The sequence below is a fragment of the Idiotropiscis lumnitzeri genome, chromosome 21 (assembly GCF_059441095.1).
Source record: "Idiotropiscis lumnitzeri isolate Australia: NSW breed Sydney's pygmy pipehorse chromosome 21, RoL_Ilum_1.0, whole genome shotgun sequence".
NCBI classification, from domain to species: Eukaryota; Metazoa; Chordata; class Actinopteri; order Syngnathiformes; family Syngnathidae; genus Idiotropiscis; species Idiotropiscis lumnitzeri.
Window position 1 is genome coordinate 3,148,898 of NC_142411.1, and position 21,308 is coordinate 3,170,205.

At 43.0% G+C, this 21,308-nt stretch overlaps 2 protein-coding genes across 2 annotated transcripts in view; both read right to left on the minus strand.

Annotated features, from left to right (window-relative positions):
* Positions 1-12,340, minus strand: part of nhsl1b (NHS-like 1b) — a 58,437-nt gene extending 46,097 nt beyond the window's left edge. Inside the window, exons 1-3 of the mRNA XM_088286877.1 lie at positions 12,317-12,340; positions 11,581-11,628; positions 10,029-10,302 (exon numbers count right to left, since the gene is read on the minus strand). Coding sequence (XP_088143003.1) covers positions 10,029-10,302; positions 11,581-11,628; positions 12,317-12,340 — 346 coding nt within the window. The remainder of the gene's footprint in view (positions 1-10,028; positions 10,303-11,580; positions 11,629-12,316) is intronic.
* Positions 12,320-19,078, minus strand: acbd3 (acyl-Coenzyme A binding domain containing 3). Its single transcript, XM_088285758.1, has 8 exons — positions 18,712-19,078; positions 16,181-16,322; positions 15,895-16,035; positions 14,961-15,119; positions 14,707-14,881; positions 14,112-14,364; positions 13,576-13,863; positions 12,320-13,460 (listed from the first exon to the last, which is right to left on the minus strand). Exons 1-8 carry the CDS (start codon positions 19,025-19,027, stop codon positions 13,246-13,248), a joined length of 1,689 nt encoding a protein of 562 aa, XP_088141884.1. The 5' UTR covers positions 19,028-19,078; the 3' UTR covers positions 12,320-13,245.
* Between the last annotated feature and the right edge of the window lie 2,230 nt (positions 19,079-21,308).

Consider the following 21,308-nt stretch of genomic DNA (forward strand, 5'->3'; position numbering starts at 1 on the left):
CGTTTTTGTATTCGGGAAGGCTTAGGATGGAAACACTGGAGAGATATTCCACGTTTGCTGATGATCTTCCATTCATCTTTCTACTCCGGCATTGAGACCCGATTCCAATTACACGTGACGTATAACTGCGACGTGGAAACGTGACCTGATTCCAACCACAGTGGTGTGGGGGGTCTGCGTTTCAAGGGGCTGGTGGACACGCGCTCGTACAATGGGCTTCTTGTGTGCGAACCGCGATCGGGGAGAAGAAAGAAATGAGACCAGGTGGAGGGAGGGAAGCGAGTAACGAGATGCGAGCGTATGGAGCTTTACTTTAGAGGAAACAAGAAAACAGAGAGTTCAATAACAGTCGTCAAAAAGGACGGGTCAAATTGAATTTTAATTGAAGCTGCGAAAAACACAAAATAATTGAGGTTGAAAGCCAGATTGCGAGTCCAACGCGATTGACCACATTTCAAAGATACGCATTCGAAAAGTCGTCTTGTGTCACTTGACGGCTTCTGGAACGGCCTCCCCGCCCCGAACCACATAAAAGGCCCACTGGGCTGGGTTACCACATGGTGACCAGCCCAAAGGGCGCGCGGGGAAGATAGCAGCTTACGCGGCTTCTGACTGCCTCTGTCGGAAGAAGCCAGAAGGAGGCTGCTGGCTTTCGAGGGTCCCAAAATTAAAGACGGCAATTTTAAGAGAGCGATATTGCTTTCATGTAAGGACATTGACCGTGCGGCCTAATGGATAAGGCGTCCGACTTTGAGTCAGAAGTGTTTACATGTAAAAATGACATCATAACAAAAATGCCCCTCCTAGAGACTCATACGTGATTTAAGTTTTATTTTTAGGGGGGGGGGGAGATTTACGACAAATTGGCACGCCCCTTTTTGGAGCTCGGCTTGTTATTTTGTTCCTTCAATGACTGACTGAAAAATAAAGAGAGCGGAGGGGAGGTGGCCATATTCTGCATTAAAAGTAGGCGTTTTTCACGTCGTCACTTCTCCAAAATGACTAAATAAAAAAGAACTTGATCAATAATTTTCAGTTTCCTGATGAAAAAAAAAAAAAAAAAGATGTTGGTGAAAAACGGGCCATCTTGGCTCTTGTCCTCCTTTAAGTATTTGAAGATGTTCATAGTGCAACTTTTATCAACATTTTACTGGCACAAAAATTCCTTGAATTACACTCCCGTGGTTGACAGTAATGCGTTATGCTCGACCCAGACACGTAATGAGTCACCTGCTTATTTAAAAGGGAAGGAACTTCGTTGGATTTTGACTTCTGCCTCCTCTCACTCGCCTTCATCAGCGCGCCGTCATTCAAAGGAGTTGCTGAGACGAGACGGCCGCACAATGCAAAACTAGCTCACATGCTAACTAGCATGGATAGCATCCGTTCACTTCCACAACAGTCCAAACAGTGATGGGTCTGTTGGGATAACGGAGCCCCCCACCCAGGTGTCAAATTACAAACACAAGGTGTCCGACTTTTGAGACCATGGCTTGTCAGAGTTCACGCTAGCTAAGTTAACTATTGTTAAAAAATAAAGCAAAAAATGTACGGACAAAATGAAAAAGGGACGCGGTACAAAGGACCTTGATTGATAAAAGAGAAAGATTGATGGATCTCCTTCGTCCATAGCCCTCCGGGGATGTGACATTTCCATCCAGACTGTGTACGGCATGCTCCAGTGTGAGCACAACAAAGACCCTCAGTTTCATTTCCAGAGCTCTAGAGTTCCCCAAGAGCCAAGAACCTCCGCTGGGCCTTATTAATGATGCGTTTGCCGGAGCTTTGGGCTTGATGGAGAGGTCTCAAGAGGTTGGAGGGAAGAGAACTCATTGGGTGATTCTAGAAAAACACCAGGGTGGATTGTTAGGCTTGAGGTGCCTCCATTGGGGGGGGGGGGGGGGGAGACCAGAGGGGACAGGGAGTGGGGGGACTTCTCTCCACAAAAAAGGAAAGACCCCAGACAAAACAAAAAACACGCAGACAAACTATGTAACAAGACTCAAAGGCGTATATTTTCTATCCTGTGCAAAGAACGACTAACATGACTGCAGTTTACTTAAAGTAGGTGTGGAAGTCTTCATGACTGTATTATCCTGTCTCTCGTTTTAATTATGTTATTACTATATGCATTATACATTACTTGTAAAAAAAACAAAACACATTACAAAAATAGTTGTTGGGGTTTTGGGGGAGGATTAAACATCAGTTCCATTGACCCTCGATATAGCTTTGTATAACATGACCATATTAGGCATATTTTGTACTACATACACTGTTGGAAAATTATATGAGCACACACAACTACTGTGGGAAGACAAAAAAAAAAAGTTTTGGCGCTCCGAGGGAGATATTGGATCCTGCACAAGCGGGATCGAATGCAGTGAGCGAAACTGCCCGACAACGTATGACAGCGGTCACCTGATACACTTGTAACACTCGTTAGTTCAAATGAAACTGGACTCACTCGGAGAGCGGTGACTCGAAAAACATGCATCAGCGGATTTTGCACGCTATTATGTGGGAAAGCTCAATCGCCTCATGCTCATGCAAAGAGAATGGATTACTTCAGGCAAGGAAATGTGGCCTTCATTGTAGTACCATGTAGAGCCACAACATGCGGGGGGCAGCACTGAGTGCCACTAAAGGGCTTGTCGCGCCGAATTAACACCAGCCTATCTTGTGGCAATTCAGATTATGTGAGCATTAAGATAGCAAGATTTTTGTTAGCTGAAATTTAATTAATGGTGAAAAAGTTGTGTTAAAAATACAATGTTTGATTCTACGGTAAACTTCAACGATCGGTGACACAAAGCTTGACGCAAGCGCACTTGACCTCTTATTTGAGCAACACAGGTCCAAAGGAAATTGCATTTAAAAATTTAAGTGTGCTTCAGTCGTGTGGAAGGGGTTAAACTTTTTTTTTTTAAAAGATTTTCATACGGCCCTCGTCATCTTGCCACTCTCGGTTTAGTAAACTTCATCCAAATCGTACACAAAATGTCGCCAGACCTGTTTTTGCTGCTGCATATAATCACCTGCTCAATTGTCATCGCCAAGTGACAGGTAAGAAACACACACACACACACACACACACACATTAGATGTAGAATACAGTGTGGTGCATTGTACTCGGGGGCAGCGACAATAAAGGCGTGCGGCCTCAAAAGAGAGCTTAGAAAAGAGAGATTACGCATTCTCTAGATGTATGAAATGATATTTCTGCTAATCCTTATCAGTGACTCGAAAAATCTGCCGCTCTCACCGTGTACTCACGGGAGGACCTCCCACACACACACGCACGCACGCTCTCATCACAAAACAGCTGGACGATGAAAACAATACTCTCTGGATTAGTGTCAGGAGAACGCGTGCGCAAATGCGATACACACACACACACACACAAGCACACCCACGGGGTTGTGTTGTGTTGATGCTGGTGTGAAACGGTACACGATAGCAACATAAGGCACAATACAATCGGGGAAGAAATTAAAATAAAAAGGCTGAAGAAAATCTAAGGCTTGTGAGTTTCCACTTCACTCCTGACATGTCAGAACTAAACATTTATTTTCTTTGAGTGCAAACATTGGGGTGTGTCATTTTGTCTCTTTGTTTTCATGCCTAATGGGGCACGACTTAAAATATACAAGCGCCAAAGCATGACCTTGTTTGCATTACATCCATTACATGCAACACATGAGGAAAAAAAGATTTCATATTTTGTCAGCCAAAATCATGTTGCCTCAAATGAAGTCGCGCACGGCCTGATCTGTCCTGACCACAAACACGTGCAAGGCAACGTGTTCCACCTTGAGTGCACCTTACTGAAAAGGGCCACACCTGTGTGTACCAACAGGCCCTCATTAAAAAAAAAAAAAAAAAAAAGACGACTCAATAGAAAACACAGTCAGCGTTTTGCACAAAAACAAAGCCCGTCGGCAAACCCTGGGGGGAGCATAAACACGCAAACAACACCATGACTGCTCTTAGTAACGGAACGACGCGATAAAAACTTTATTAACTTATTTACATTTCCTTGCGTGCCGTCACACACCAAAGATTTCCCATCCTCATCCGTGGTGCTACTGGACATGATTAGCGATAACTAAATTGTCAGCGAGGATGTAAGATTTCGCAGCGACACACACACACACACCCCCAGTACAATTTGCGGGCAGGGTGCTGCGTGAGATGGATGACCAGCAAAAGTGCTTCAGGGAAAAAGAAGAAACCAATTAGGAGCGTTTGTTTTAACTAATTAATTAATACACATAGTGCAGCAAGTATGTCACTCAAACTCTCGCATGCGACACATTTGGACAAAGTCTAATAAGAATCAAGACGCTTGTGTTTCCGTATTTACGCAGCACATGCAACAGATGCGGCGGCGACGACGCTGTTTAATTTTCCACCAGCCGTCATCAGCTCAGCATACAAGCTTTGGATGCGCATACGGAGGATGACAATAACCTTGATCGGTCACCGCCACCTGCTTTCACGGACATCTGTTTGCCAGTCTGACGCTCTGCGACGCACGCTGCCTCCCGACCGGGAGCATTGACTTCCAATCTTTGAATTGGACGGTGCTACATTTCCGTCAGCATCAACGAGGGAAGAGGACAAAATCCAATCCCAAATTTAATTGACAGTTAGCTGGAGAAATTAGATGTTGTGAACTTTTTGCAGTAACTTGCTATTTGTGCCCCCCGCACAAAAGCAATCAACCCCTCGTGAGGAGAAGCGTTACAGATAATGGATGGATGGATTTATTATTTGTTGTGATCGCAAATGACAGCAAAAACGTGCGAATCACAAGCTCAAGGCCGAGCAGGTGCGCGGCTTTTTGTTGTGGCTGGGCATGCCGGCGAGCGCCAACATCAAAGCGCCGGGGGTGGACAGACCAAGAGAGAGGGGAAAGGTCTGCGACTCATATGAAACAACAGAATGACAGAGGGGTCGAGAAAAGGAGGGGAAAAAAAGAGGACAAAAGAAATAAAAGGGGGGGGAAAAAATCAGATGGCATCGGTTTAAGCGGCCGTTAAGACACAAGTTTTAAAAGATGTTCTCAGACCTCTTTTATTCATCGCTGCAAAATTAGCTCGTCTGTTTCCAGCAGATTCCAAATGAGATTTGCGGGCTGCGGCCGGCGAAACTACTCGGCTCTCCAGAGGAAAACATCAGGGAATTGAGGACATTCTTCTCTCGCGCCTAAACAATGGCTGCGCGGATTGATGGAGGCAAGAGGAGATGCGAAACGGCGGCTCTTCAATCTTCCGCCTAAGCAGAGGTCGCAACCTTGAGGATTATGTTTCCAAATCTTCCCGCATGCCTGGAACAAACACTTGATTACTTCAACTAACATCTTGCCAAAAGCTCGTTTTTGCACAATTTGCTGTTCTCTAATAAGGAGCTGAGCGGTAAAATTCACAACTGGTGTTTGATCTGTGGCGGCTACGTCTATCCATGACCACCTGTGGAGTGATCGCAATTTGCTAAATGTCTAATCTGGTTTTTACAGCCATTTTTCATCAACTCACGCGAAAATCTCGTCTACATTTTGCATGACGGACATTGCTTGCATGCATGAAGCATCCGTCAATCTCACCCGCGTGGACTTTTCACTCCCTAAAAGCGCTTTGTACCCGGGCCAGGCCAGGGCCAGAATCATTGGCACGGGGAGGCGTGAGAGAAGCCAGCTCCAAGTTCAAACACACACACACACAACACGGCTAGTGTGCAATGGCAGGATTCCTCCTTCAGTTGAAATGCTGCAGGCCTTTTTTGGCTTTTGGGTTTTTTTCACTCTTTTTCTTATTTTTCCATCACTGTCCAGCGAGCGTGAGACAGGGCCGGCCTGTTGTCCTTTGTGGGACAAGGTCGACCTCATCCAAAAGACTTGGAAGAGTCTTTAAATGGAGTGAACCATGTGGGAACAAACTAAGGGTCAGAGCACTCAAGGACAAGGGAGTAAAGACGTCGGGAAGAAATGCCAGGCTGCGATTTCAATTGCTACGTTATCTTATCGCGTGTGAATTCTTCCTTGAGGAATGGGCTTTAGAATGAAAGACAAATGTCATATTCTCAACAAAGGATTGTTATGTATACAAACATACTGTAGGAAGGCTTGGAATGGCAATTTTTATTGAACAACGACGCATGGAGCTTGTCCGAGCGAGCGATGGACGTCAACAGATAAGTCGGGCGCGAGGGACACGACGCACGACGGCAGGGTTCAAACGAAAGACGTCTATAAATATCTGAAGGGACACAAAAACCTCTCTAACACCGATATCCCGCACTATTGCCACAACAGAAGCGATTCGCCAACCTTTTACTGACTTGTCAATCCCGCTGTTCTGTTCGGGATAGAACGGGAGGAAAAAGTCAACTGCGTCATTGACAAGAAGACAATTACACTTCACGCATTTAAAGCAACCACAGTTTTGCCTTACAGTGCACTAGCTTAACGCTAATGCTAAAATCTATGCTTTAACCTTTAAGCAACAAACGGAACACAAGTAGTGCAGCAAGACATGTAAACAGACAATGTAACACAACTCCCGCAGACATTCTTTATCCTCTGAGTAGAACAACTCATATAAGTGTCATAAAACTGAGCCGAGAGAAGCGTTAAGACGTCGCAATGAAAAGTATATCCATCTGTCAGCTAACTGTTGCTGTTTTACAGCCAGCGTGACCGTGCTTAGGTATGATGGACTTTACCTCAAAGCAGGTCAGCAGGAAACGCGCTTGTCTCGATTTTGAGTAAGCATCTATTTGTAAGACTGCTCACCAGTGGGGAGCGCCGGTGAGCGCTTTCTGCCGTAGTAGCTACAAGCTGCCAATTAACCTTTACTACAGCTGCAGCCTACTTTGGACGTAAAAATAGAACACTCCCCTATTAACGTGGGGAATAAATGACAGGCTGCACTTGTCGGTTAACCATAATTAATCTTCTATTAGCTGCTTGCTGCAAGGCCAACTGTCAACCAGGCCCGGATTGGTAAATATGGTCATTCTGGCAATTTTCCAGGAGGCCGAGCTGCTATACACACGGCTCAAGCCACTATTCTAGCCGGTGGTTCCGTTTTGAAGTGAGCAAATAATGTGCTTTTGTGATATTTAAGTCTATTATTGCCTGTCAAGTTGTTGTTGTGTGCTACGACGCATGGGTTGTATTGTTGACTCGTGCGCTTGTCTGAGTAACTACTCCCACAGATGATGTCACCGTGGATGCACTTAGGGACTGTTCTTGTGTTTGTTTGCACTCCGACTGTGTGTCTGCGCGCGTGTGCGAGGATGTTTGCACAGCCAACCAGCGCACAGGTGACCCATGCGGACCCCGCGGGGGGGAAACTCAAGCTAGATAAACGACCTTGCTTGAACTCTTGACTCTGGATCGTCAGGTGTTCCCCTCTGACCTCCGCTTCCACACCACTGCATCCCCTCGTGGCGTGACTATCAATGCACTCAAGGAAGGGCGAGGGAATGACATTTTCCCGTTCAATTCATTTGTTCGTTTCAACAGCGCAGTGTGTCGTTATGCTAAATGAATTTGATCCACAAAGAAAAAAGAATAATAAATAAATCAATAAATACTCAGACCAAAAATTTACTGATTCTACTTCCTTCCAGAAAAACGAAAACCAAAAAAAAAAAAAAAAAAAAAAAAAAAAAAAGATAACAGGGTCCGCAAAGGGCTGGCACGTGATAACACAGATTAGCCGCTACATAATGGCTGCCACTTTAAACACACCTTTGTGGTTTAACAGTCAATCAGTTTCTCGTCACACGCCGCATTTGTTCAGCTCTGTTTGCTCCGTCTATTATTGTGTGTGTGTGTGTGTGGGGGGGGTGTGTGTGTGTGTGTGTGTGGGTGCGCGTGTGCTCGTGCTCGTGCGTGTGCGTGAGTCACAGCAGCCAAGACGAGCTAAAAGAAAACGACAGACAATGAGTCAGGAGTTGAGCGGAATTAAATAAGGGCTTGTCTTCTCAACTTACCTCCTTGGCGACATATTTCATAATAATTGAGGGCTTTGCTACCACATGCAAAAAAAAAAATTGTTTAGAAGTGTTTGCTTTGGTATCGCCAGAGTTCACGCCTGATCAAAAGACGCGCTTCAAAGTTCCATTCATTCAGTCACTGGCATTGTTGAACATTTTGGTGCGTCTGCAAGCGAACAACAGGCTGCCACATTCCCGATTGCACAAATCAAAGTCTGGGTTAATGTATAACCGCCGCCGGCAGCGATGGCCAACCAACAAAAGTTGGGTTTATTTTCATCATAACTTTGGCACACTGTGGCTTGGTTATGGAGACACGGTGCATTCCCGTGCTCCGTTGGAGCAACACAGATGGTCAAGTGGGTTGCGTGGAAATCCATCAATTGTGACATGAGCTGACGCCTCAGCTAGCACGGGTGGGAAAAAGGAGGCGTGGCCGGGAGACTGGTCTGTTTTGCTCGCTGTCACCTTGGTCATGACACAACTTTCTACACTGCCAAATGGAGGTAGTCATACCACACATGCTATTAGTTTTATAGCAACTGGAGTAGTTGGAGTAGTTTGGTAGTTTAGGGATGAAATTACAGACAAATGCATGCAAGCTTTCACAAAGAGACGAAAAATCCATTTCCAGCGAGAGGATGCAGCCGCCATCAAGACCTATCGCAAATGATTTCCAGAATTTTATTATCCAAAACGCAAGCAAATCATGTTTTCAACAAATGTCTGACAAAATACCCACAACATACGGAGGACCGCGAATTCCGACAGCATCCCGTTGTCTTTATAGTAACTCGTGCGAAAAAAGAAGCGTGGTCATAAGTACATTATTATTGAATTTTAAGATATATTTTTATTTATCTACAGCACAGAGGTTGTTTATTAAATAGGTCGCCATCAGTAAATTACCGCTGACGTGTTTTGCATGATAGCTCCCGGTAAGAATGTTAAAATATTACTGTAAAAACAGGTCTGTACGGTCGATAAATGCGTTAAGACGCCTACATCTTATTTCTATTATTACCTATGGGGAAAAAACACACTGCAAACTCAAAGGTGTAGCAGTCTACACTTTCACAATAATAAACAAATTGTGACATTAATACCTCCCTGATCGTGTCATTCAAAACTGTGCATTGTGATCTTTTGTCTAGCGTGAATGTGGAAAGCACACAAGATGGAATGTGCTTCATTGAAACTTCCGCAACAGCCACATTTTCTCCTCACTGTGCACAAAGTGAGTTTGACAGGAAAGAAACATGATTCTCCAAAGCACGGGTTCACAACATGTGGGACTGGGAACCGGTAGTGGGTCGCAGGTCACTTTTCCGAGAGGTCAAATTTATTACATTGTCTGTTCCTGTTGTTTGTTATTCTTTGTGTAAATGAATTATTGGGCAATGTTACAGTAGTAATTATGTTCTAGACTCGTAGACTTTCAGATTGTTGTACTTATAAGCATAAAACAGTATTTAGTGGGGTCTTTTAAGTCCATATTACATGCTCGTATGACTCAGAATGCATGTACTTGTACGTAATTGTGCAGTATACAACAACAATTTATAGATTTTCACTTGCAGTACTATTGCAGTGCATCCAGTCTAGTAGCCAAAGTTTGGAGGTTGATATCTAAAATGTGGGTAAAACACTATGTATTGCACTATGTAGTGTACGCTTTTGATTTATGTTGTAGCATGAAATGTCATTGCTTTGAGGTTGTTTTTTTCATTGTCTAAAATTAAGCAGTTATTACATGTTTGTAACTATGGCATACAATACAACAAATATACACGTTTTCGAATAAAAACCATTATAAATTATGCTATTAAAACTTTACTGTATGTTGATCACGGGGTGATATTTTGAGTAATAAGTTTTAGAATCACTGTTGTAGTAAGTTGGGCAGTTGCCATTTCAATCTTTGCAAAGCAGGGCATCAAACGCAGCCTGCTGCAGCGCACAATGCACATGACACGTTTGCAGGACTCCAACAGCATGCAAGGTGACTTGCCAAAACTTACGGACTTGGACTTTCTTGGCCTCCAGGACGCCGACTCTCGCGTACAGCGTGCGCAGGCGTCCCTGGACTCGTCCCGATCTCCGCGACACGGACGCCGCCTCCAGCTCGATGCCCAGGAAGACGTCGGCGGCCAGGCGCGAGAGGTCGGCCAGTTGGTGGATGATGTTGGTGAGCGTGTGACAGCCCACCTCGTCCAGCGACGTGAACGCCGCCGCGGCTCGCCTCGCCTTGCCCCGGGCCGGCAACCTGCTCGCGCGCCGCGGCTCGACGGTCCTCTGGTGGAAAGGCATCGTCAAAAAAGTCTCCTTTAAGTGGATGTTTTTGGAAAACTAGAAACGCGCGATCCGCGAAATGGCGCTCGCCGTTTGAACGTAATCCTCCAACCCCGCCATGTTCGTGCAGCTGCACTCGCTTATTCAAATTCAAATACACGCCGTGCGGAGGACAGGCTGCTGGCAGAGGGGAGAAAAAAACACACACACACACACAGAAAAAGTAAGAGAAAGGGGGGGCAAAAGAAAAACCCGGAAAATACTGCCAACCACCTGTAGGACGCTGGAGCCGGAGTCGGACAAATCTGACTTACAAGTTTACCTGCAGCAGCAAGAAAGGCTGTTGGGAAAAACAGAAGCGGATTCTCTGCTGCTCTCAGGAACATTTTGACAGTTGCAAAAAAAAAAAAAAAGGTTCGGCTTGTTCTACTATCTTATGTTGATTCATTCCCAATTATCAGTTCTTTTCCATGCAGTGTTCCTCTTGGCTGCAGTGTTTCCAGTACACTGATGGCACAGTTTTATTCTGTTTTCGCATATTATTGATTGGCTTTTTGTCAGATAAATGTTAAACCCTAATGGTAAACTAAACTTCTCTACTGTAGTTTACATTTTTTTTAATCATGTTAAAATAAGCTATTCATTGAAATAGTGGCTTAAAATGGTCCTCATGTTACCACAAAACACCAACTAGTATTGACGCAGACATAAAAGGCTGGAAACGTGAACTCATAAACAAACTCGGCATGATTTTAGATGCAGAAATACTAGATGAAAGGTAAATAATAAACATCCCCAAAAAAGTTTAGCCCAACACAAGCAAAACAAGCTCTAAGCAATTTAACATGGAAAACAGGATTAAAAATACAAAAATTGTATTAAACTTTGCAATAAAACGCAACAGGCAGAAGGACATTGTTTTAACTTAAAATATACATTTAATAAAATGTTGTGTAAAGGAACGACACAAGACTAATTGAAAAATAATCATTTCATTCTGCGGAAGGAGCACCAAACAAACGAATATATTAAATTAACACACGTGAATATATTGAAATTATAAACAAATCGTCAGTTACTGACTGAAATAATCCTCAAAAACACAGCTTTAAAAGACATTCGAGAGCAAATGAAGGTGACATGACCCAAAATTGAAGACTAGCTAGATTCGACATTTCACATGGAAATAAAACTCCCCAAATTCAAGCGTGAATCAAAAACCGACCCCGTGAACACATTTTTTATCAACTAATATATTCTTCAAATTAATTTATTACATACCTGCGTGGCTGTCGCGTAGTTGTGGTCCCGTGTCCGGTTAGCAACAGGCTAAGCTAAAGCTAAAACATTCCAGAGTAGAGAAAAGAAAAGGGACGTTACATACAAACGCACTACCAGTTAAACGTTTGGAGATTAGTATTGTGTGCCGTTGGTAAATGTTGGAAAGTCGACTTTTAACAACTAGTTGTAGTGATAATAAATTAAGGTTTCGACGGGCTAATGAATAGCAGTCAATCAAAGTGTACATTATCAGCACCTGCTTGCTAGCTTTCCCGCTCACAACACAAAAATCTTAAATTGACGTTTGCTCGCAACGTCTTTTTAAAATAACTCCTCCACATTCTTTCAACACTTAACTTGTGATTTATCTCTCCTCCCTGCTTCTTTATCTAGTAGGTCGCCTGGTATTCATTCCCACAACTGCACTAAGAAAATTGGCTTCTTTTTTTTCTTTTTACACAACAGCTTAAGCCACATATTAAAAGAGCGTTTTTTTTGTCTCCTCGCTGTGGTCACAGCAACCTAAAAGGGTAGAAATGAGGCCCAATAGTGCCAATATAAACACACAAAAAAACACAAAGCGCACATTATCAAAGGTGATATATTACAAAAAATTCCATTCACATTTTCTGTTCAAACACATGCAAGTCTTAAATTGCTACTTCCTTGCTTAAGATGTTTTCAAGTATTCAAGAAATTATGAAAGAGAAATAAAAAAAAAAACACGTGAACAAACTGATCCAGCCCAAGAGATGAACATAACTTTAATCAAGATTAAATATATGCCCAAAAAGATTCTTCCAACTCATATAGAATCAAACAATACAAAAACAAAAATGTCTCCCATTTCTGCATCTCAACAGTCTTGTAGTAATATACTTTTATTTGAATTTTTTTTTTGTTCTATTTTAAACGTTCATTCAAGTGGGGTAAAATGTTTAACGTGTATCTTACTCGTACTTCCAACAGTGCATTGAATTTTCAGAACCCTCAGACCTCGGCTAAAAACGCTCCCTCACATAAACTTATAGAATTATTTACATTACAAAGGCTTGAGCGAGTCAACTGGTGAAAAAAAACGACAAACTCCGGACAATATAATCGCACAAAAGATGACTGTTTGGAAAACAAAACGAAAACATTGTGTGTTAGAATTGAAAAAAAAAAATTGAAGCAGTCGCTAAAATCAGGAACGTGCTGCATTCACTTGTAGTTGCAATATTAATTTAAATTATATACTCAGTGATATTCTGGAGACCATTCGGAGTGGAGCCTACAGCGTAAAACTCGATGCTTCTTCCTTCATAAATTGTTTTGAAAAAACAACGAAAAAGTTAAAAAGCAAGGAGAGCCCAACTTTTTGGGCATATGTCGCTGAAACGAATGTCGTATTGTCTTTCATGTGGGGACAAATAATTTCTTTCATTGGTCCCTTCACCAAAAAGAAGAAAGAAAAGAAAACGCAACAGGGCTCCAGGTGTGGTCATTTGTCCCCCTCTGGTGGTGGTTTCAGAATAGATCATCTTCATCCAGTGACACACAAACACACACAGACACATATATTTATATATATATATACTGTATATATGGACACCACACACACTCCTCGAACCCCCCTCCCTCCCCCAACTGGCCCCCGCCCACCCCCGGGGTTTGTTGTCAGGCTTATCTGGTGTAGTAGACTCTGTAGTAAACACTCTTGGAGCGCCACAGTGAGTAGGAGTTGTCGAACTTGAGCAGGTAGACGCCGCGGCCGGGGTACTGGTGGCTGCCGGCGTATACCTCCTCATGACAGTCCCGCCGGTACACCGGCACTATCTCGTCCACCTGAGGCTTGCTCGCCTCCTTCTTGGCCTTCTCCTCCTCGCTGGCCGGCTCGCCTGCGCGCACGGGAAACAAGTCAAAGAAGTCACGATTTCAACACACCGGCGCAAGCTCGCGGGGATTAACGCAACGTTAAAGTGGCAGCTCATTCGAATGGCTCGCCCTTCTAACCTTCTTCGTCCTCGTCCTCATCGCTCGATTCAGACACGTGCACGCTGACCGAGGCGGACGCGGCGTCCGTCCACTCGAAGAAGACCCCGAAGCCGATGTCGTAATAGTCCGTGGCGAACTCCCAGAAGAGGTAGGAGCCCTCTTCGTGCGTGGGCACGCGCACCGTCACCACCTCGCCACGCCCCACCGTGATCACGCTGTCGGCATCCTGGCGGATCTTCTCTTTGAAGTCTTTGATTTGAGGCCGCGTCCACATGGAGGGAGCGGCGATGACGGGCGGAGAGTCGGCTGTTGTTTTAAAAAAAGAAATAAAATAAAGGGAACGTGTTACAATGATCGGTTTCATGGAGGTTGATGACGATAACCACAGAACTACGAATGGACTTGAGGTAACAGAAAATGGTCTGGGTGCTCGGTCACCAATTACTACTTCCCTGTATTAAAAAAAAAATATTTTTTCTAGAAAAAAAAAAAGGGAAAAACGTTTTTCCTTTCATCTTGTCCCTTCTAGGTCGCCGCAAGGTGTGCCGACTCACCAAATAACGGCCCGTTTTCCGACACCTCTTCTGCCAGCTCGGCCTCCAGCGCCCGCTCCGTCTTGTCCAGGTAGGCGTCGCCGCCGTTGACAGTGGGCGTGTCCTGGGCCAAAGGTGGCAACGGCGCCGTGGTGCACAAGGGTCCCGCTGGCAAAGCGGCCGCGTGCTCGCCGCTGCAACAACCGCCGGCCTCCTGGTGGCCGTGCGCCATGGCGTCAGCGTGCTGCTGCTGCTGATGCTTCTGCAAGGCCGCCTGCGATTAGACAAAAATGCAGGCTTACCTAACATGTTACTAGGCAACACTATTAAAGATTTTAAACAATTCAAGTTGCTTGAATACATCCGCCCATCCATTATTGAGAGTCCGGGAACCAAAATCGGAAATGTGAGGCAGATGTGCTAACCACTCCATCACCGTGCTGATCCAAAAGAAAACATTTTTAACAATTAAAAAAAAAAAAAAAAATCTAATCAATTAAAACATTTTGCCAACCTTGTGGCAGCTGTTGGCTAGAGAACAAGGAGAACATTGTACTCCTGCTTCATCCCAAATTGAAAAACCACGCATGAGTTTTCCGAAGAGAATGTGGCCGACCTGTTGCTGGGCCAGCTGGACCTGGTAGAGCTGCTGCATGTACTGCTGGTAGTGCTGCTCCTGCAGCTGACGGATGAGGCCCATCTGCTGCTCGGGACTGTTGGGGTACTGCTGGGCGGCGTACTGCTGGAACTGCACCGCCGTCTGGGCGTTGAGGGCGGCCATTATCTGCTGCCTGCCAAGCGGAAAGGCACGGATGGCTTCAGGATACGGGAAGGGGAAAGCGCGCGAGCAAACGCGACGAGCATCCGTACTTCTGCTGTTCCACCCGAAGCCTCTCTTCCTCCGCCTGTCTTCTCTCCTCTTCCTCCCGCCGCTGCCTCTCCTCCTCCTCCTGCCTCCGTCTCTCCTCCTCCTGCCTCTGTCGCTCCCGCTCCTCCTCCTCCCGTCGCTGACGCTCCTCTTCCTCCCTCCTGGAAGGAAAACAAATTAGCATTGACCGTGGAAAGACGGGGAAATAGAAATTCCAATTGACACTTTCAAGATGACGTGACAGTTTTTCCAATCATAAACAAATCCTTACATATCATTTGGGCAAAACAGTGACAAAATAAGATCGCCCTGGTTCTACTCCTTTGTACTCTTTCTTCTTCTATGTATTTTCTGGCAGTCGAGAATCTTTCTGGCACCACTACGCCTCTCACAGGTAAGTGTTGGTACTACAATAGAAATAGCTACAGTACGTGTGTGGTCAACCTGAATACGCCAGACCGATTGATTAATTGGACAGCCAATTTTATCAGTTGATATTAGCGCTTAAGATCAAATAGCTGTTTTTTTTAATATTTTTTTCCAATTGTTTTTTTTAATACATTGAGACATAACATAAGACAAATCTAATGACATTCAAGCAGTCATAAAAAAACAGCAAATTTGCTCATTCTTGCAGATGCAGAATTGTCTTCATTTTTAAAACTACAAAAGGAGAAATTAATGTCAGGCTTACCTATACTATTTTTATTCTTGCAAGCGCCAAGGGACCATAAAGAACTTGTTTTATTCATGACTTTTTTTTTTAATTAATTGGCCAATTAATCAGTTACCAGAATTTAATTCTGCGAGATCAGAATCGGCCTAAAAAAAGTCAACATTAGTCGGGCTCAACTTGACACACTAAAAATGTTTATTTCCCCTCGTCATGTTTGGGTCCCTGGCAAGATGTTAAAAACGGCTATGTGTGTACTGTACCTTTTTCGGTCCTGCTCCTCCCTCTCTATCTTGTGCGAGGTGGCGTACGGTGCAAACAAGTTGCAGCACTTGTTGAGCAGCCGAACAAACTCCACCATGGCCTCTTCCTTCTCCATGTTACCCAGCGAGGCCCACTCCTTTCTGCACGCGGACAACATCAAGAATAAACAAAGGTGTTTGTGAATTCAGTGTTAAAGAGCAGAGCGGAGACAAGCACAGCAGATAAGCACGCGGCGTGCCGGGCCAGGGCTGACAAGCGGCACGTGCGTGCGAAGACGGTCGTTACCTGCGGTCGTTGCCCAGCACATCAAAGAAGCCCACCTCGGGAGACGCGTCGGGGTTGTAAGGGCCCAGCAGCACCTGTTTGTGCAGCGCCACCAGCCGCAGCTTCTCCTCGTAGGTCGGGTGGAAGGCTTTGCCGTCCTTATCTGAGCCAGAACAATGGGACACGTTTGCAAAAGGACGGATGGAAGAAAAAAAAAAAAAAAAAAAAAAGGAAATGCTGACACTGACAATTACAATCACAAAGGCTGGCGGCACAGGCCGGCATGATGCACGCAAGATTGTTTGCAAGGTAAACACCGACACACAACTATTGACATTTTCACATCGCCTCCTTATGTGGAAATGACGAGCTCAAAATGACTGACTGACTTCAGAGAAATGTTTGAGAGGAGTGAAGGCATTCAAGATCAGAAATCAAAAAAAGTCAGGAAAGACAACTTTACATTTGCCTTAAAATGGCCAAACAAGGTCGAATACTTCGACAAAAACACCCGACGGTTACAAAATGGGCATAATCATAAAAAACAAAAACATATAAAATAGTATTCATTTTACACAGTCTAATACTATAGAGAGTATACTTGAGTTTAAAATACGAGCTTTCTATTGAAATAGTTTATTTAAATGTTGCAAGTTTTATGGCAATTTATAAATGTTAAGCAAGTAAAGTCGAATGCGCTGTTGCTTAATACAAGGAAGCCGCACTCAAATTTATACGTGTACTTTTTTTTTTTTATTTTAAAATAACTCGTTTTCTAAATGATGTGTGGGCCAAAAGGAAATAGTATAATTATATTGTTTCAAAGATTTTGTTTTGATACTATTGTTTACATTTAAACATTTTGGCCCCCCCTAAAAAAAATCGTTTGAATAATCATGCTTACAATGATTACTAAAATGATTGTGATTAATGTTTTTTTCCATAATCAAGCAGGCCGAGCTCTGTCGGCAATTTTCAGAAACTAGACGTTGCCTTAAATTGGTAGTTGGTGACAATGCCACACCCACATAATGAACACTTTGCTTTGTTTTTGGCAAACAAAGAGGGTGCAATATAATTGTCTCGTTGTGACATGGTGTCATTTAGCACCTAATAGGTAGACTTTCTCATTGTCTCTTATTTTAGTCAACGAAAACTAACGAAACGAATACTAAAATAGAAAAACATTTTCGGCAACGCAAAACTAACCAAAACTAATTATAATTGCAGATAAAATGTGCATTGATTTTGTCATTGGCGATTAAATTAAATTGTGATGAATTTGAAAGCATTTCTTTCAATATTAAAGAGATGGCCGGAAGAGGAGAAGGTCAAACAGTCATCTGGGAGACGTCCTCTTAATATTTGTCGCACATAAACGACATCATCAAGCAGCAGCCAATAAAAAAGAGCCAGCAAAAGACATTGCTCCAAGGAGAGAAGTTTGGGTGTGCTGTTGGCTCAAATGGCTCACCTGCTCTTGACTTTTAATTCAGCCTGAAACGAAACGCGAGGTAAAAAAGTGCTTTTCTTTTTTTGTTCATAAATGAAAAAATATATATTTATGATATTTAAAAAATGTTACACTGAACACCAAGACTGAATCCTTCTTGACAGGAATCCAACCCACAAATCAACTTTAGAAGTTGTCAATTTGGCAAACAAGGCATCCAAGTTTTATTATAATTAGAACGCATGCATGCCTCTAACTTTACAAGGGGTATGCGCGCCACTTATTGTAACTCAAACACTGCAGACTGTGAAAACACATGCATAACACTTTGTTTAAAACCTAAAACTAATACTAAAACTAAATTAGAACTAAGTGCTTTAGGGGAAAAAAACTAATAACACCCAATACACCCGCTATGAAAACTTAAAACTAACAAAATTTAAAAACACATAAACTAGAATTAAATTGCAAAACTATAATAACCCTGGTTCTAGTAGTGTTGTCATCCACTTGAAAAAATAAAGGCTTCTCCCCAAATAATTTCTTGTTTTGCTTTTCAACTATATAAGGATTTCACACCAAACCAACACAATATCTCAATAAATTCCTAGCCCTAAATCACTAATAGTTTTGCAGAGTAGCAAAATCATCAACCCAGGAAAACATTCCAAAGGCTGACAAACCAAGGAAGGAGACACCATTCTGGAGCTCATTCGCTTGCAACCGTCTTATATAAACTAAAGGAGAATAACAAATCACAGTTTAGCTTCGTCTTCATGCATGGAATCACTTGCAAATTAAGCTGCACTTGTATTTCGGGCGTGTTGCACTCGATCATAACTAACGCACGGCGAGTGACAATAGCAGAATGGGAGTGACACTCACACAACAACAAAAACGATACACCAAATTGTGGGGGGGTTGAAAGCAGGAAGTGTTTAATTCGAAGCGTTTCGTGGCCGATAGCTAGCGACGTGCTAACGCAACTCGTCTGTCGCCTGCGAAGTGACAGCTAGCCTCGCCGCAGCTAGCATCGCGCAGCTCAAATCGATCAGACTTTTAAACATGTTCTGGTATCGGAAATGGATAATTGGGTTACCTTTGAAGAACCTGAGGGCCATTCCGTAAAGCTCTTGTAGAGGAAAGCCCCATTTGGCCTCTACGGATGATTTGTCGGACTCCCCATCGTCGCCGTCGCCGCCACCGCCGCCGCCGTTACCGTCGCTGTTGCCCTCGAGGGTGGCCGGTGTTTGGCCGTCGGGCTCCGCGACGGCGTCCGGTCGCGGCGGCGGCTCCTCCGGCTGGCCGTGCTCGACCTCCGAGTCCGGGCTGAGCGTGAGGCCGTCGATGGAGACTTCGAGACGGCTCGTAGGAGCGCTGTCGAGGTAGCCGCTGTGAACCTCGGTCGCCATCATGCAGACTGTCAGCTGAAGCAGCCACGTACCTACTTCCGTTTAGCTTGACGGAACTTCCGGGGTCCGTTTTTTGGAATAGATTTCTTTTCTAGACTGTAAAATCGAGTTTGGACTAATTAAGTCATGTTTTATTGCGAAATAAATAATTTACAAAAATTAAAAATAAATTTTAAAAAATGTTTGCCATTAGACGTCTGTTAAATAACAACTTAAGTTCATTGCAATTAAAGCTAAACGTGTGTGATGTTTTATTTTATATCGAAGGTATATAATGTTGGCTATTTAAGTCGTCATGTATGTAACTTATCGAACTGAACATTGAAAGCCAAATGTCTTCAGTTTTGCACGTGACCTATTGCCCTCTCAATGCCTCACCCAGTGTAATCAAATACTTTACAATATTTGCGCTACATGCTTTATGATATGATTATTAGTTGAACATTTCTAAGTGCCTTAACTCACTGGAGTGAAAAGTGTATTGAGCTGTCCCTTTTAAATGCACTCTTATGCTTATTTGCGTCCAAATATATAACTTAAATCCACATATGAATCTTTTATTTTATTTTATTGTATTGCAGATTTATTGTTGATATGGCAATTTTTATCTTGCATTGTATTTATCATTCACTTTAATAATTTTTTTTGTCCAGGACCCTATTTTTTGGATGAGGTATATTTTAAAATTTGATCTGGTTTCTACACACTCTGCCCATGTGACAATAAAAATCTTTTAATTTTCAAAGCCACAGAAAAAAAAGATTATAATTATCATTGCGCTTCTCCTATTTTTGTGGGGGAGTTGAGCATGCTTGAAGGCATCTCGCTGAGTTCTCTCTGCATCCGTTGTAAAGGGCGTCCACATTGCTTTGTCTGATGTTCCGGATTGAGTATGCCAAATACAATCAGGTTCTTGAAGTTTTTGAGACATTCAGTCTGTTATAAATGTTTTTAAAGACTGATTTTGCATGAATTAAGTTTTAAAAAGATTAAAAGGTAGTTGAGGAGGTCGTGCTGTCAAACACAAAAGGGGGAAAAACACTTAGAGGATATGTCCTGGCCGTCTGTTTGACACCTTCAAGGGCACACTACTTGTTTTTTTTTTTTGTTTTGTTTTTTTCCCTTCAACTGACCATTATACATTTAACAGACAGACGGGTAAATGATCCCCCATTCTGCAGTGAAATGTAAACAGTCCAGCGGTCTTTGTATATTTGATCATTAGGCAGCGGATGGCAATTCAGTATTAAGACGTACCTTATTGCAGTGCAACATTTATATATTTATTCCTGTTATGATGTCACACCTCATGTTGTAGCGTTTAATTTATGTACAAATGCTTATTTCGAGACTATTCAAGGTAAATACTTGATTAAAGATTACGAGATTCATTGATGGCTGTATAGTATATTTCGTGGAATACAACCTTGCTGACTGTTACTGCTACTGTTCACTTTCACTTCGGCATATATTGAAATTCATTCATGTGTTTTTCCATCGCATATATCGATTCTTTATTTATTTTTATTTATTCTTTTGTTTTGCCACAGACACCAGTACTGTATTCATTCTGCTCAATCTCATTGCTTGATGTTAACAGCATTAATAGAAATCCCTGAATTATAATAAAAGTGACATTTGTTTGAATTATTTTTATTATTGTTTTCGCCTTAAGCTTACCATATCGTTCTATTTGAATGTTGTTTTTTCTTTCTTGGGGGGTAGACAGGAAGACGTTGGTGTCGCCTCACCTCTGGACATGATCCTCGCCAGGATTTAATGAGGCCATTCAGGTGTCAAGCACCTTGGAACACTTTTGAACTTGTCTTTGTGTATTGTGACACACTTTGTTGTCACTGAAGGTGAATCACTTCCTATGTGCAGCCGGCCGGGTTCAAAGAACAGCGAGCCACACAGAATCCTCATCATTTAAATTGATGTTAACTAGATTAATATTAGGTGCAGCATCATTTAAGCACAGAGTGATTGTTGGACCGCTTAGTAAAAAGTGTGCAAGCATTCTCATTTAAAATCGGGAAGGGGAGCTCATTGAACATTTGACGTGTATATTGACAATAGGAATATGTTATTGACCCGTGTGGTACAGAATTGTCAAAATACACATTAAAAGTAAATTTAAAAAAACCCACTATATATATGTGAATGTGAAAGCAAATAACCAGGTTGTTGCAATCTCAGCATAAATGTAAATAAATGTTTGCAGCCATTTGATATGATCACTAATGCACTTTTATTTGTGTTTCTCCCCCCAAAAATAATAAAT

Bases quoted from the DNA above. Each gene is read 5' to 3' on its own strand.
- acbd3 (XM_088285758.1), bottom strand. From the start codon at position 19,027: ATGATGGCGACCGAGGTTCACAGCGGCTACCTCGACAGCGCTCCTACG. The intron at 14,882-14,960 runs GTACGGATGCTC...TCCGCTTGGCAG, and splicing joins CTTCGGGTGGAACAGCAGAA to GCAGCAGATAATGGCCGCCC. The intron at 13,864-14,111 runs GTGAGTCGGCAC...TTAAAACAACAG, and splicing joins GGAAAACGGGCCGTTATTTG to CCGACTCTCCGCCCGTCATC.